Source organism: Miniopterus natalensis, chromosome 5, assembly GCF_054644295.1.
Source record: "Miniopterus natalensis isolate mMinNat1 chromosome 5, mMinNat1.hap1, whole genome shotgun sequence".
In the NCBI taxonomy this organism is placed as follows: Eukaryota; Metazoa; Chordata; class Mammalia; order Chiroptera; family Miniopteridae; genus Miniopterus; species Miniopterus natalensis.
The window spans coordinates 7,283,249-7,297,468 of record NC_142085.1 but is presented as its reverse complement, the minus strand read 5'-3'; the positions used below and the strand labels follow the sequence as shown (position 1 = coordinate 7,297,468).

Sequence of the window (14,220 nt, the reverse complement as noted above, 5' to 3'; positions counted from 1 at the left end):
ACCCCGTTTGTCTGTCCAGCCTCTGCCCCCGCGCTGGCTCCCAGCACCTCTCCCCCCCCTGCGGCCGTGGGGTGCGGGTCCCGGGCTATCTATAGCCACGTCTATAAATACGCCGGCCCCCGGCGCTCTGTAATTATACGGGGCGGGGCGAGGAAGTAATTGTGGAGGCCCGGTGGGGGGGCTAGCGACCCCCGGGCCCGCCTCTCCCCTCCCACTGTACCCTAAATCCCGCCCAGGACTCTGATGAAAAGGGGGCTCTAGGCTCCCAAGAGGGAGGGATCTTGGGGGGGGGGCTGTGACTGGACGTCTGGGACCTAGAAAAGGAAGGGGCTGACGAAGAGATATTGGGGTTCCCCAAAAGAATCTTAGGGTATAGGCCATCGAGCCCTTGGCAAGGAGCAGATCAGAGCAGTCGGAGGGCCGGCGAGGAAGCGTCGCCTCCCGCCCCAGGTGCAGACCGAGGGTGGGGTTTCTCCTCCGTGGCTGTGGGCGGGCGGCCGGAGGCGGGGGCTGGGCCGGGGGCGGGGGCGCGGGGAGGGCTGCGGGCCGCCGGGGTGGCCGGGGACACACAGGAGCGGCGGCCACCGCGGAGGCAGCAGCCCGGAGCCCCGACGGCGCCTCGCTGCATGGGGCTGGGCCGCCGAGAGCCGTCGCCAGCCCGCAGCCCCTGACGCCCCGGGGCCCCGTGCCCGAGGCTCGCGCCCGCTCGTCCGCCGCCCCTCCGGACGTCCAGTGCCTCCGGCGCCCTTGGGTCCCCGGGACGCGCGTGCCGGGCGCCCGCCATGGAGCGGTGCGGCCGCTGCCACCGCCTCCTCCTGCTCGTGCCGCTGGTGCTGGGGCTGAGCGCGGCCCGCGCCCGGGCAGGTAAGAGGGGCCCCGCCCGCGGCCGCGGCCAGGCCGAGCTCCCGGCGCCCGGCGGGGGCCGCTGCTGCCTGCGGCGGAGCTTCGGAGCCTGGCAAGGGGTTTGGGGGATCAAAGGTCCAGGGTGGGGGGCGGGACACCTGGGTCCCTTGGAGCCAGCGTAGGGACCTTTTCCCTCCTGGAAGTGACTGGGGAGGGCAGCTGAGGCTGAAGGTGCAGGTCCCCTTAGAGAGCCGTGAGTGGGGCTGGATGCTGGGCCCCGGGAAGCGAAGGTGTCCGGGCCTGCGTGGTCCAGTCCCAGCGAGGTGAGGGGTAGATGCCAGTAGGTGGGCGAGGGGGCATGTGCGTCTTCCGGGGCTTTCTGTGTCTTGGGGCTGAAGGGGAGCGTCTGTGTGGGTCAGAGCAGAGCCTAGTGTAAGGAGAGAAAGAAGGGACGCCCGAGTATTTGTTCCGTTGGCTTCCCGGACAGGATCCCCTTCCCCCTCCCTGTGCCCTCGAGGCTGCCACGCGGCTGGCTCTGGGGAGCACGGGGGCTGGCTGCCAACAGGACGGCCGCTGGACGGCCGGGATCAGGTGTCTGAGGTGGGAGCCAGCTCTTTGCATTCCTGCCCCACTCCTCCCCCTCCGGCCGGCCGGGCTCTCCTGGGACCCTGGTGTCCACAACCCTGATCTTTTCCCTCTTTTTCCCAGGATCCAGAATTCCCGGCTCCTAGGAAAGGGGATTTGATGTCAGAGGGGAGGGGGCTGAGAGCACCTGGGTGCTAGGCAGCCTGGAGCAAGTCCCCCACCCCCGAAAACACTGGAGACTGATTTGCATAGAACTTGACTATTCATTTCTTCTCTGCTTTGGAAAGAAAATGGTCAGAATAACAGCATAAAGGATTTAGATTAGGTTACGGAAGGGGAAGGAAGAACCCCCGTGCTGTGAGCAGTGTGAGGCTCAGGGCCAAGGAGCAAGTGTGTGATGCCGAGTCTTTCTTAGGGGAAAAGGGGCCCGCTAGCACGGAGGCGCGGACGCGGCTCAGCCGACTGTCTCTTATTTTAGAGCTGGGTGGGTAGAGGTGGGACTCTGTAATGTGGAATTCAAAAGAGGAAGGAGTGGGGCATTTGGGGGCCCAGAGGTAGAGTGGTGGTGGTGTGATGGGGCTGCCAGTGGGGCCTGTGGGGCAGAATGAGGCCAGAGACAACGGGGCACATATGTGGCCTGAGGTGAGAAGACAGGTGGGCAGCCTGGGGGTGGGTCATCTATAGGATGGAACTGTACTTTCGGGGTGGTGGTGGAGGGTGGGGGCCTCTGAGGTCTCCTTGGCCTGGGGTCTCTGTGAGTCTCTGTGTCTCTGTCTCACTCACCCTCTGTCTCTCAAAGCAGCCCTTGTGTGTTGGTGTTTGCGGAGCTGCCACACGCGGGGCCAGGCTAGGGTGGGGGTGAGGCGGGGAGGGGGGGCAAGGCCGTGGTTTCCCGGCTCCTGGACTCAAAGGGCCTTTTCTCTGCCTGCCTGCCCCACCTCACCCACCCCACCCAGCTCTGCTCTCCTGATCACTCTGGCCCCTGCCCTGCCCCATGCTTCTGTGAAAGTTTTGCAGGAACTTTCTTTGGGATTTTTCCAATGTGGAGCTGATGGTGTGAGGAGTGTGAATAGTGGGAGAGGTGACCTTTGTCTTCCTGGGAGTTTGAGCCCTAAGATACTGAATTCTAGGTGGCTAGGGCTGCTGGCCTGGGTCTTGAATCTTTGGATGCTGAGTGATGGGGGTGGTGGGGCAGGGTCGAAGTTCCAGGTGTGGGGAGCTTGCCCGGGTTTTGGCCAAGGACTCTGATGGGATCCACAGATGTGTGGCTCAGGGCCCTGGACTTGCTCTGGCTCTGCGTGGCAGCTTCAGGCTCCCCTCCACCCCAACCCCGCCTCCAGCCCATTTCTCAAGCTAGGGACACAGGCTCCTGGGTGGCTTTCCTGCATCTCCTTCAGCACAGTCAGAATTATCCCCACCTCCCTAAACATGGGAACTGCAGCAGTTTGAAGCCCCCTCCCCATAGAGCTGCCTCTCTGCTCCCTCCCTGAGCCCCCCCTGCACCTTCTGTGCCCAGGATGATCGATTGCCCAGATGTTGTTTGTGCTGGAGACACAGGCGAGAGGCCAGAGACTCAGAGACCAAGAGATACAGAAAGGGAATGAGAGAGTGGGAGAAAGACAAGAAAGGTAAAAGGTGGACAGAGTGTGAGGGAAATGGAGGAAGACAGAAGAGCCTGGGGGACAGAAAGAACAACACATGCTGAGACAAAGAGGAAGAGAGACAGTGAGAGAGAGAAGGGGAGACGGATGGAGATTTCAGAGAGATACTAACTGAGAATAGAGAGAGATTCATAGGCTGAAAGGCAGAGATAGGGAGAGTGAGCTGACAGGGTGCTGAGAGGGAGGGAGGGGCAGGAATGCTCTCCTGTGACTGGTCTCCCGTCCATTCAGGAGCAAGTGAGGGAAAGGTGGTCTTTGCCTTCCAGGCAGCGTGAGCCCCAGGAAGTTGAGTTGTAGACCACAAATGTCCCCTCTCTAGGCCCTCCTGAGGATGTGTCCCTTCCCCTGACCCTCATGGACTCTCCCAGGTGCACCCCCTGTGGATGTACTCCGGGCCCTGAGGTTCCCTTCCCTCCCTGATGGTGTCCGGAGGGCAAGAGGCATCTGTCCAGCTGATGTGGCCTACCGAGTGTCCCGACCTGCTCAGCTGAGCGCACCCACCCGCCAGCTCTTCCCAGGTATGGACGACAGGGTGGAGCAGAGACAGCTGGGCTAGGTCATGGGTGGTGTCTGAGACCTGAAACCTGAAGGGAAGGGGCTTGTGGCTCTTTTTGCCTTTTACTCCACATATGTGTGTCTCTCTTGGGTCCCAGGAGGTTTTCCCAAAGATTTCTCTCTGTTGACTGTGGTCCGGACCCGCCCTGGCCTCCAGGCTCCCCTCCTGACTCTCTATAGCGCCCAGGGCATCAGGCAGCTGGGCCTGGAGCTTGGCCGACCTGTCCGCTTCCTGTATGAGGACCAGACCGGCCGGCCTCGACCTCCAGCTCAGCCAGTCTTCAGAGGCCTCAACCTAGCAGATGGCAAGTAAGTTTGCTCCTCTGCTCTGCCTGGCCTGTGCTTTCAGGAGCTGCCCTGTGGCCACTGCCCCAGAACCCCTACTCCCTAAACTAGAAATCCTGCCTGCCCTTTTGGCCACACCACACCTACCCACTGCCCAAACTTCAGTCCCTTGTAGCCCGGAGTTTGGGCTTTAGAGTTTACATCCCTGCACGTGGTACTAGGGCAAGGTACTTGCCTGTGTCTTGGGCAAGTTACTTAACTTCTGTGTTTGTAAAATAGGGTTAATGCAATCATGAGAATCAAGTGAGAAACTTGTTTCTGGTGTGGGACATTGTAAGCACTTGATAAATAATAGCTACTGTGATTACTACTATTCTTATTATTGGCCTTAACCCTTCCATCAACTGCTCCCCAGCTCTGTTGACTTTCCCTCCTCAGTCAGTCACTTGAACTTCTCCCACCATGACCAGGTGGCACCGTGTAGGTGTGGCTGTGAAGGGCCAGTCTGTCACCCTCATTGTTGACTGCAAGAAGCGAGTCACTCGGCCCCTCCCCCGAAGTGCTCGTCCAGTGTTGGACACCCGTGGAGTGATCATCTTTGGTGCCCGTATCCTGGATGAAGAAGTCTTTGAGGTAACAGAGCAATCAGAGGACAGAGTGATTTCTGGTCCCATATCTTGTGTCCATCTGTCCCCTTCTGACCCCAGCATGCCATCTTCCTATGCCCTAGGCCTTCATTTTTCCTCTCATGAATTTATATTCCCGTTCCCTATACTAAGGGCTAATTTTCTCTGTAGGAGAACTAGGTGTCCAACTTATATGGCAGGACTGCCCACAGCCACTTATTTTGCCACTCAGTCTTCATCACTCTGCGTCATCGATCCACCCATTCAACCAATCTATCTACCCACTCATCCATCCATTTACCCATCCATCCAGTTACTCACTCAGCCACCTACTTAAGCATTCAGGTTTGTATCCATCCATCTGCCCATCCTTCCCTCGCTCAGCCACTCCGTCTTCCAACCACTTATCTGTCAATCTGCCCTTCCATCCATCTCTCCTCTTTAACCCATCCACCCATCTATTCACTCATCCACCCACCCCATCTACCCACGCATATAAGGATGCATGCAACCATTCATCCACCATTCACATGCTCATCTCCTCGCCTACCCACTCTCCATCCAACCATTCATTCATCCACATATTCACTTCCATCCATCTACCTACCTGCCAGTCTGATTCCATCTCCTCACCAATTCACTCATTCACTCATTCATTTATTTTACCATCTATCAACCTTCCCATTCAGTCATGCATTTGAGCTCCCAGCCAGCCAGCCAGCCAGCCAGTTAACGTTTTTTGAATACCGGCTTACCCAATGCGAAGGGGGGAACAGAAGAATAATATAAGGTTTCCATCATCCCAAGGAGCTCCCCCGTTCTACTCTGGAGATGAGACAATACCCCTAAACTACAGTACAAGGCAGGGTGTGTTAAGTACCACATATGGGCACAAATAAAAGCCATTGGAATTCTGAAGTGGCTTCCCCCTCCCTCATTTCTAGAGGCCCTGAGCATTCTCATCATTACTGCCAGTGGAAGGTGAAGGCAACTAAGGCTGGGCAGGCCACTGTCTCCAGAAGCCCCTATGAAAAGGCTCAAGCATTACCACAGGGGCAGGGGGCTAGGCAAAGGGTATTGAGTTTAGAGTTGGATGGTATGAATTCTAGTTCTGATTCTACCACTGTGAGTGACCTTGGACCAGTCATTGCCTCTGAGCTTTTGTGGATGGAATGTATCTGAAAAGTGGGCATAAAGATCCTTGTACTACTGACTTTCCCAGTGGTTGTGAAGGTCCAATGGGAACTGAAAGGGCTCTGCCCATGAAGGGCTGATAATGACCTTCTTCCATTATTTAGTTTTACCTAGGATTGGCCTCCTACCCTTTGTCCCAGATTATACCCTTTGTTTCTCTCTGAAGCCCTTTCTCTCTCCCTCTCTGTTCCTTCCTCTTGTCTTTGCAGGGTGATGTCCAAGAGCTTGTCATTGTTCCGGGGGTGCAAGCTGCCTATGGATCCTGTGAACAGAAGGAGCCAGAGTGTGAGGGGGACTGGAGGGAGAGACCTCAGAAACAACAGCCTCACAGAGCCCAGAGATCTCCAAAGCAGCAACCATCAAGACTTCATAGGCCCCAAAACCAGGAACCCCAACGACAGGTGAGGGAGCTGGGCGAACCCCAAACTGCAGCACCCCCAGGGAGGGAAGACACCCAGACATCTCCCCAGGGGAACTCCCCCAATGTCCAGAGCTCCCCTTTATACTTTGGGCGCCTGTTCTCCCTTCCCTCATATCCATACCCAACCATACCTCCCTATGCCCATCACTCACCCCCAGTCCTTATTCATCAACCTTTTTATTTTAATTTAAAAATAAAAAGAGTCGTTAAGAAGAATTCGTGGCTGGGAGCTGTGTCCCCTCCTTGTGTCCCCTCTGCCAGTCTTCCTGGAACTGTGTCCTTGGGTTTCCCATCCCTTCCTTGAATTAAGAGATTGGGAGAGAGGGTGGGGGTGAGACTCGGGGACAGAGGATGGGAGAGCAGATTAGGAGAGAGGCAGAAATGGAGAAAGAAGCTGTAATGGTGAGACCTAGGAGAGGGGGAAGGAATAGAAGATAGAGAGAATTCCAGAAGCCTGGTGGGCCTGTGGAAGGGGGGTGGGGCCCACCTCAGGCCCTTTGTACATGGAGATGCAGGATAAGGGGTTGTGTGGGGAGGGCAGGGAGACCCTGGATTGGGTGGAGTTCTGAAGGTCAGGGTGACAGATATGATTTGGGGTCAGTAGTCTAAGGTTGGAGCATCAATCTCTTAATTGTGTCTGCTTCTGTCCCACATGCGGGACCCATCCCCCTTTCCCGCCTCTCCCCATCTCTCTCCTGTCCCCCAACCTCTCTTTACATCCCCAACTCTGTTTTCCAACTCCGTGCCTACCCCGTTTCCCAATCCCACACTGTCTCACCTCCCTCACTCCCCTCCCCCCACCTCCACTCCTTCCTACCTATCCCACTGCCCCGTCCCTAACCCCAGCCCACTGAGTCTCTCCACTATGACTACGAGCCCCTCTATTACGATGTGATGACTGCGGGGACGACCCCTGACTACCAGGTAAACTTGAGGGACCCCTTCCTTTCTCCTGTTCCACCCACCACATCTATGATACCAAGTGCGAAGAGAGACATCATATATTTAGATTATGGGAGTTTCCTCACTGCCCCCTCCCATGTCTCTCTGCTGCAGCGGCCTCGGAGCCCCAATCACAGGGCTCCCCCTTCCCCCAGGGGGCGTCGCACCCCACCCCGAAAGTCTACCCCACCTGCCAAGAGGTCAGCATCCCGGCAGGCGTCCCCCTCATCAGGCCGGAGACCCTCTCGAATTGGAGGTTCTGGGCCAGCATGGGGCCAGCCTCCCCACTCCCGACGCCCAGCTCGACGGGCAGCTCCCCCCACTGCCCGGGCCAGAGGCAGCAGTTACCGGCAGGTAGAGCCGGGGCATCCAGATCTCTGCCCCCAAACCTCTATGACTTGGGAGAGTCATTCTCCCTAAGCTGTCCTCCCTCCAAAGGGGCTGCAAGATCTGAGATTTCCCCCATCCCCCACACAGAGACACCCTGCCCTCAGGGAGGGGACAGGTGCTGCTTTGCTGCCCTCTGGCTAACCTCTCTCCTTCCTTCTGCCCTACCCCGTGATACTCTTCTCCCCCTTCCTGTTGGGATTAGTACCCCACCCCAGGTGAAGAGGAAGGAATCCTGGAGTCAAGCCCCTTGCCACCCCCTGAGGAGGTAACTCCATGCCCGCCCCTCACCCTTCAGGCCCCCTGTCATCTTGATGCGTCAACCCCTCCTCTGGCCGGAGAGCTCTTCGTCTTCTGTCTTCTGGTGCCCCCAGGCCAGCGGGCCGCTCATCTGTCTCAGTACAGCATCTTTCTTCGGTGTCCACGTCCCCTTCCATTATCCTGGAGTAGCCCCTCTCCATGTCGGTGTCAAATGATTTTACTTCCTGCGCCCCGTTTCTCTTCCTACCAGCCATTTGCTGTCCAATGCTCACTTTTTCTCTTCTTCCCTTCTTTCCATCCATTTCTTTGGTCATTCCCTGGACTCTGCTGTCTACCGTTATGTTCATGGACTGTCCACTCTGTGTCCAGCCCTCCGGCCACCCTTCTTGTCACCCATCATTTCTTTCTATCAAGCCCATTTCCTGGACATCCCTCCCGATTTCAAGTCTTTGATGGCCATCACTTTTCTACACAACTGCTCCCCTTGCTCTTCTTGGGAGAAAAACCCCAGTCCCAAATACCCTCAGAATCCTTCGGGCTAGAAGTCGTCACCCCTGGGGTGCAGGGAGAAACTCCTCTCAGCCCTAATGCCCCCATCTACCCCTCTCCCTCCCCATCCCCGGGAAGGAGCAGACAGATCTCCAGGTCCCCTCCACAGCCGACAGGTTCCTGACAGAGGAATATGGGGAGGGTGGCACAGACCCCCCAGCAGGGCCCTACGATTACACCTATGGCTATGGGGACGATTATCGTGAGGAGACGGACCTTGGCCCTGCCCTCTCTGCGGAGACAGCCCACTCAGGAGCCGTAAGTGAAAGGAGCTCCTCTTCCAGTCTTGACCTCCAGCGGGAGCTACAAGAATTGCTTCTTGTTTTTTATTATTGTCTGTTGGCTGTGAGCTGCTTCCCACTGGTGGTTTGCCACTTTCTGTCCATACAAAATGTATATGTTGCTTGAACATATTACTTCCTGCCTTCCCTGGCCAGATGTCTTACCCTGTGACTCCTTCTGAATCCTCCTGCCCAAGGCAATGGGATTAAAAACCCCCAAAAAACTTATGGCCACTTCCTGTCTGTCTTTCTGGCCACTTCCTGTCTCAATTAAGCTGGATTTCACAAAGCTTTTGGTCAATAAGCCCCTAGCTTGTGTCCATTTTCAGTCTGTCTCCATCATTTCTTCTTGGTCAAAACAATTTTTTATCCATGTTGCTTCCAAATGATCTAACTTCTTATGTCTCACTTTCTAACCCGTCTGTCCCTTCCTGTCTTCTCCAGCTATGCCATCCGTCTTGGCGATTGTGCCATATCGGACTGAAAGAAACTTATTATTTGTATATCGACTAATTTTTCATGCTGCCTGTGACAATTTCCTTTGATACTGAGCTACTTCCTGTGTGTCTCAGGTCATCCAAATCATGAAGTTTCCATTGTGGGCCTAGGTAGTTATCATGGTCACTCCCTGTGTGTGCTCACTTTGATGCTTGTGTTTTCTGGAAGAATTGTCTTTCATTGTCATCAGCTTCTATTCGGGAGTCACTTTCTGCCTGTTTTGTGAATTTCTTCTTTCTATTGGTCATGGCAGTCAGGTTGTTGGTGAAGGTCCACCTCCTGAAGCCTCTCTTCTTGGCCGCTTCCTGTCTGTCCGACCACTTCCTGTTTGTCTGGTTCATTTTCTAGCCACTTTGGCCACGTGTAATTTTTCTTGGCCCTAGCATCATTCTTGCTTCCAAGTGTTTGTCCCTCCATTCTGTGCCCCTTAATTGTTTCCCATGTCTTCAGCCACTCCCTCTCAGTTGGGGTGTTTCCTGTTTCCTCCACTTCTTCTTTTGCTTGCCTTGCAGTTAGAGCTGCCTTCTCTGTCCCGCTCCCTCATCCCATGCCTCCCTTCTCTAATATTGCCACCCTTTACCCTCTGCGGTCTTTCTTCTATGCTGCTTTCTGGAAACTTGAGGCTGATCTGTGATATGGGAGAGTTTGGAAACTGATAATCAGGATGGAGGTGGAGGGGGCATTCTGCAGGTCTCGCTGGGAGACTTGGGGGTGGTGGTGAATGTCCTCTATTCTCCCTGTCCTTATCTTGTTTCTGGCCCTAGAGTTGGGGGTGGGCATCTGGGTGGAAGTGTGGAAGAGAGGCAACTGGTAGGCTTGGAGTATAAATGAGGGCCCGAGGGAGAGTGTAGTGTCCTTGCTGAGAGAGGAACTGTGGAGACTTGAGGGGATCTGCTCTGAGGCTTGAGTAACCTCGCCCAAGAGCTGTATTTTTTCTTTCTTTATTTTTTTAAATCCTCACCTGAGGATATTTTTTCCATTGCTTGTTCAGAGAGAGTGGAAAGGGGAGGGAGAGGGAGAGATAGATAGATGAAACATCGATGTGATAGAGACACATCGATTGGTTGCCTCCTACTCGAGGGCCAACCAGGGCGAGGGATTGAGCCCTTGGTCAGAATTGAACCCGGGACCCTTCAGTCGAGGGCCGACTCTCTAACCACTGAACCAAACCAGCTAGGGCAAGAGCTGTATTTTTTCAAAGGCCAGTTATGTGGTCGAGGTTTGGGATATCAGTGGAGACTGCCCTCAAAACCTGCTTAGAGTATGGATGTTTAATATCCAGGGAGTTTTTATCTTGTGAACCCCTTGAAATTCTAGGAAAAATTCTGTGCATACAGAATAAGGGCATATATTTTTTCTTTTCTGAAGACTACATAGATTACATCAGATTCTCATGGATCCATGCTCGCCCCTCAAACTCCAATAAAAATATGTCCATAATCTTGGAAAGATTCTTACTTGGTGGGTTGGAGTAAGGGTGAGGAATTTGATGGTTTCTTAAGGTTCTAAGGATTCCTGGGGTCAGAGGAAGTTTGGGGGATAGGATGGTATCCTCCAGAAGAGGCTTTGGGAAGGTTGGGGGGGTTGGATTCCCAGGAAGGGTGTGGGCACCTTCTTGAAAGAGGTTCTCAGGGAGATGAGGTTGTCTTTGCTGAGGTGGGGCTGGGAATTGGGGTTGGGTAGCCCTGAGGTCTCCTTGGCAGGCCTAGAGGTCTGTGAAGAGAGTCTTTGGGGAGGGGGTTTGGGGGTTTGAGGGTAGGCTCAAGGAGGTCTCCAGAGAATGAAGGTGGGAGTTGGGATGGGAGCAATCCCAGTGTCCTGGCTGCTCACAGGCCCCACTGGGGGTTACATGTGTGTCTCCCTCAGGCTGCCCGTGGACCCCGGGGGCTGAAGGGAGAGAAGGGTGAGCCTGCGGTGTTGGAACCTGTAAGTCACCCTGGTCATTGAGCTGAGGGCAGTGGGAAGAAGGGAAAAAGGCTAGTCCTGTAGCCTCTGACTGTTAACCTTTGACTCCACAGGGTATGCTGGTGGAGGGGCCCCCCGGCCCAGAAGGCCCTGCGGTGAGTCTAGCCATGACCCATAAACCTCTATTCTTTTCTCAGAAACCCTTCCTATACACTCATCCGTGTCTTCCCCACTTATGCCCAGGCCTCCTTCTCAGAATTCCAGAGCAGTCTTTCAATCAAAGCTCCCAGATCTCTTCTTTAGAGACCACCCCTCAGCCACATACCCCTCTTCTCTCTGAATGCCCACCCCTGACCCCCTTCTCTTTTGCTCCTAGGGGTTGACGGGTCCTCCTGGCATCCAGGGCAACCCAGGCCCAGTTGGAGACCCTGGCGAGAGGGTAAGGGAGTGTCCCTTGTATGGGGGTGGGGCTGCAGAGGAGCCACTAGTACCTAATGGGGGCACAGTGCTTAGTAATTTCTCATTAGCTGGCTGATCAATGAACAAGGGACTGGTGTGCTCCTCAGCACTCATAAAGGAGGGCAGACTGGCTGGGGAGGACAGTAGTCTGGCGTCTTACCCTCATTTTTCTCCATGGGGTTGGGGTGGGCCTCAGGAAAGATCTAGGGAAGTCTGCATTTATCCTGTTGTGGAGGGTTTCCAAATGATTCTAGGCCTAATATTCCTCTGTCACCTATCCTTCTCATTCTCTCCCCCCTCCAGGGTCCTCCTGGCCGAGCAGGGCTCCCTGGATCAGATGGGGCCCCTGGCCCTCCTGGCACATCCCTCATGCTCCCAGTGAGTTGTCTTCTGGGCTTTGGAATGGGCTCATGGGTAAGGCAGGAGAATTGTGTTGTGTCACCAAGACCCAGAAGGTCAGGAAAGCTGAGGAGCCTCTAAAGACCATCAACCCAATGAAATTGATCTTTTAGGTAGAGGGACTAGGGCCTCATTAGATGACCTAGAACCAAACATTGATCTTCTAGAATCAAACTTGGATCACCTAAAACGGAGCAGAAAATCCTGTATCTCAGGGGATCTAAAACCAAAGGAGAGTCTTTCGGGAGGAAGAGGCAAGACTGGGGGAAGAGGACAGGAGATGAGTTTCTGAAAACCTCTAAGTGATTATCTGAAACCTCCTGTGGAAAATGCTGGAAGAGGGCATGGGGGTGTCCCTGAGCCTAGGAGATTGGGCAGGAATGCTGGATGACACCTCTGGCTGGGAAGGTCCCATAGATTTCCTGGATAACAACCTGGACCATCTCTCCTTTCCCATCAGTTCCGGTTTGGCAGTGGTGGGGGTGACAAAGGCCCTGTGGTAGCCGCCCAGGAGGCTCAGGCCCAGGCGATTCTGCAGCAGGCACGGGTAAGGCTGGAGAGCATCTTGGTGGGAGGAGTATGGTGGAAAACGGAAGACTCTAGGAGGGGTTGGAAGGGTAGGTTGGAGGGAATGTAGGGCAGGGGAAGGTGTGGGTTGGTTTGATGCCGAGAGGGAGGTCAGGGAGCACATGGGGCAGTGAAACAAGGATTAGGAGTGGAAGGATGAATTTGGAGGTTGTACTGGGCTTGGGAGCTTTCCAGCTGCCTCTTCTCAGCTCTGCTGTGTCCTCTGCGCCCCTAGCTGGCTCTCCGTGGACCCCCTGGACCCATGGGATACACAGGTCGCCCTGGACCCTTGGTGAGTGAATGGGGTGTGTGGGGGTTATAGATAGTTCTGGAAAGGGACCAAATAAAAAGTTATTTTGCTTCTTTTAGGGAGGGTTTTGAGGTCACTGTTGGGTATGCCCTTCATTATAGCCAATTGTCTCTTCTCTCTCACAGGGACAACCTGGGAGCCCTGGCCTGAAAGGAGAATCTGGAGACCTAGGACCTCAGGTGATACCATCCACCCATTTGATTCCCAACCCAGCGCCTCCCCCTGTGTCTATGCTCATTAACCCTGCCCTCGACGTTCCCTCCCCAGGGCCCCAGAGGACCTCAGGGCCTCACAGGCCCTCCTGGCAAGGCTGGGCGAAGGGTGAGTGACTGAGTGTGGGGTGGGTGTGGGTGGGAGATGGGGCACAGAGCATGGAGGGCTGTCCTGTGTGCTCTGACACTTCCCTTGCATCTGCAGGGCCGAGCGGGTGCTGATGGAGCCCGAGGGATGCCTGGAGAACCCGGAGTAAAGGTGACAGGCTGGGCCCCTCTCTGATTCTCTGTTCCAGCCCCATCTGAGCTCATTCATTTTGGGGGATGACTGAGTTCCCCAGCTTCCCTCACATAGTGGCATTCGGGACACATAGGGAGGGGTGGGGTGGGAAAGGGGCTGGGACTTCACATAGGTTGGCCCTCTTTCCCCTAGGGTGACCGAGGCTTTGATGGACTCCCAGGGCTTCCTGGGGAGAAGGGACACAGAGTGAGTATCATGGGGGTAGGAACCTCAGGGCAAGGGAAAGAGGCTGAGGTTCTCAGCAGGGGCTCAGTGGGTGAAATTGGTTGGTTAATAGAAGAGGGTCAGCGTCTGCGTGTGTTGGAGGCCCTGAGGCTCCTCTTACCCGTCTGCCCATTTTCCAGGGTGATACTGGTGCCCAGGGCCTTCCTGGGCCCCCTGGAGAAGACGGAGAGCGGGTAGGTGTGGCCAAGGCAGGGGCTGGGTGCGGGCGAGGGCCGGCGTGTACGGCCGCTTCACCGTGCCCTTCTCCTCCAGGGAGACGATGGGGAGATCGGGCCTCGGGGGCTGCCTGGAGAGTCGGTGAGTGTCCAGGGCGTCAGGTTGCAGGCGGAGGGGGGAGGGGGTGGGGGCGAGGAGGGCTGTGGGGATGCCAGAGGAGGGCCATGGATATGAGACACCTTTTCTCTCACTCTCACTCCTGCCTGCTGGATCTCCTCCTCACCTGAGTGCAGGGACCTCGAGGTCTCCTTGGCCCTAAAGGCCCACCTGGTATTCCTGGACCCCCAGTAAGTGACTGCTCCTGACTGCTGACCCTGATCTTACCGCCTGACTTCTCCAAATCTCATCTTCTGGCCTGCCCCACTTCCCCTCCTGTTCCCCTTCACTGCCCCCCACCCCCAGTCCCCTTTCAGCCTCCACCCCCAGGGGCCCTTTTAGGGCCTTATGGTGCAGAATAGCCACAAAAGAAAAAAAAAAGTCCTTCACAATAAACAAGACAAAAACCCACAAACCCGCAGACCCACAGATCCACGCCCTG

General features: G+C 55.6%; 1 protein-coding gene across 1 annotated transcript in view; it reads left to right on the top strand.

The window, feature by feature from the left end:
- The first annotated feature begins 722 nt into the window (after positions 1-722).
- Positions 723-14,220, top strand: part of COL11A2 (collagen type XI alpha 2 chain) — a 28,251-nt gene continuing 14,753 nt past the window's right edge. Inside the window, exons 1-21 of the mRNA XM_087817325.1 lie at positions 723-864; positions 3,458-3,607; positions 3,743-3,953; positions 4,400-4,562; positions 5,959-6,150; positions 7,017-7,094; positions 7,705-7,767; positions 8,388-8,567; positions 10,955-11,014; positions 11,107-11,148; positions 11,370-11,432; positions 11,756-11,830; positions 12,312-12,398; positions 12,654-12,710; positions 12,854-12,907; positions 12,996-13,049; positions 13,146-13,199; positions 13,374-13,427; positions 13,586-13,639; positions 13,719-13,763; positions 13,916-13,969. Of these exons, the coding sequence (XP_087673451.1) occupies positions 783-864; positions 3,458-3,607; positions 3,743-3,953; positions 4,400-4,562; positions 5,959-6,150; positions 7,017-7,094; positions 7,705-7,767; positions 8,388-8,567; positions 10,955-11,014; positions 11,107-11,148; positions 11,370-11,432; positions 11,756-11,830; positions 12,312-12,398; positions 12,654-12,710; positions 12,854-12,907; positions 12,996-13,049; positions 13,146-13,199; positions 13,374-13,427; positions 13,586-13,639; positions 13,719-13,763; positions 13,916-13,969 (1,872 nt within the window). The 5' untranslated portion in view covers positions 723-782. The remainder of the gene's footprint in view (positions 865-3,457; positions 3,608-3,742; positions 3,954-4,399; positions 4,563-5,958; positions 6,151-7,016; positions 7,095-7,704; positions 7,768-8,387; positions 8,568-10,954; positions 11,015-11,106; positions 11,149-11,369; positions 11,433-11,755; positions 11,831-12,311; positions 12,399-12,653; positions 12,711-12,853; positions 12,908-12,995; positions 13,050-13,145; positions 13,200-13,373; positions 13,428-13,585; positions 13,640-13,718; positions 13,764-13,915; positions 13,970-14,220) is intronic.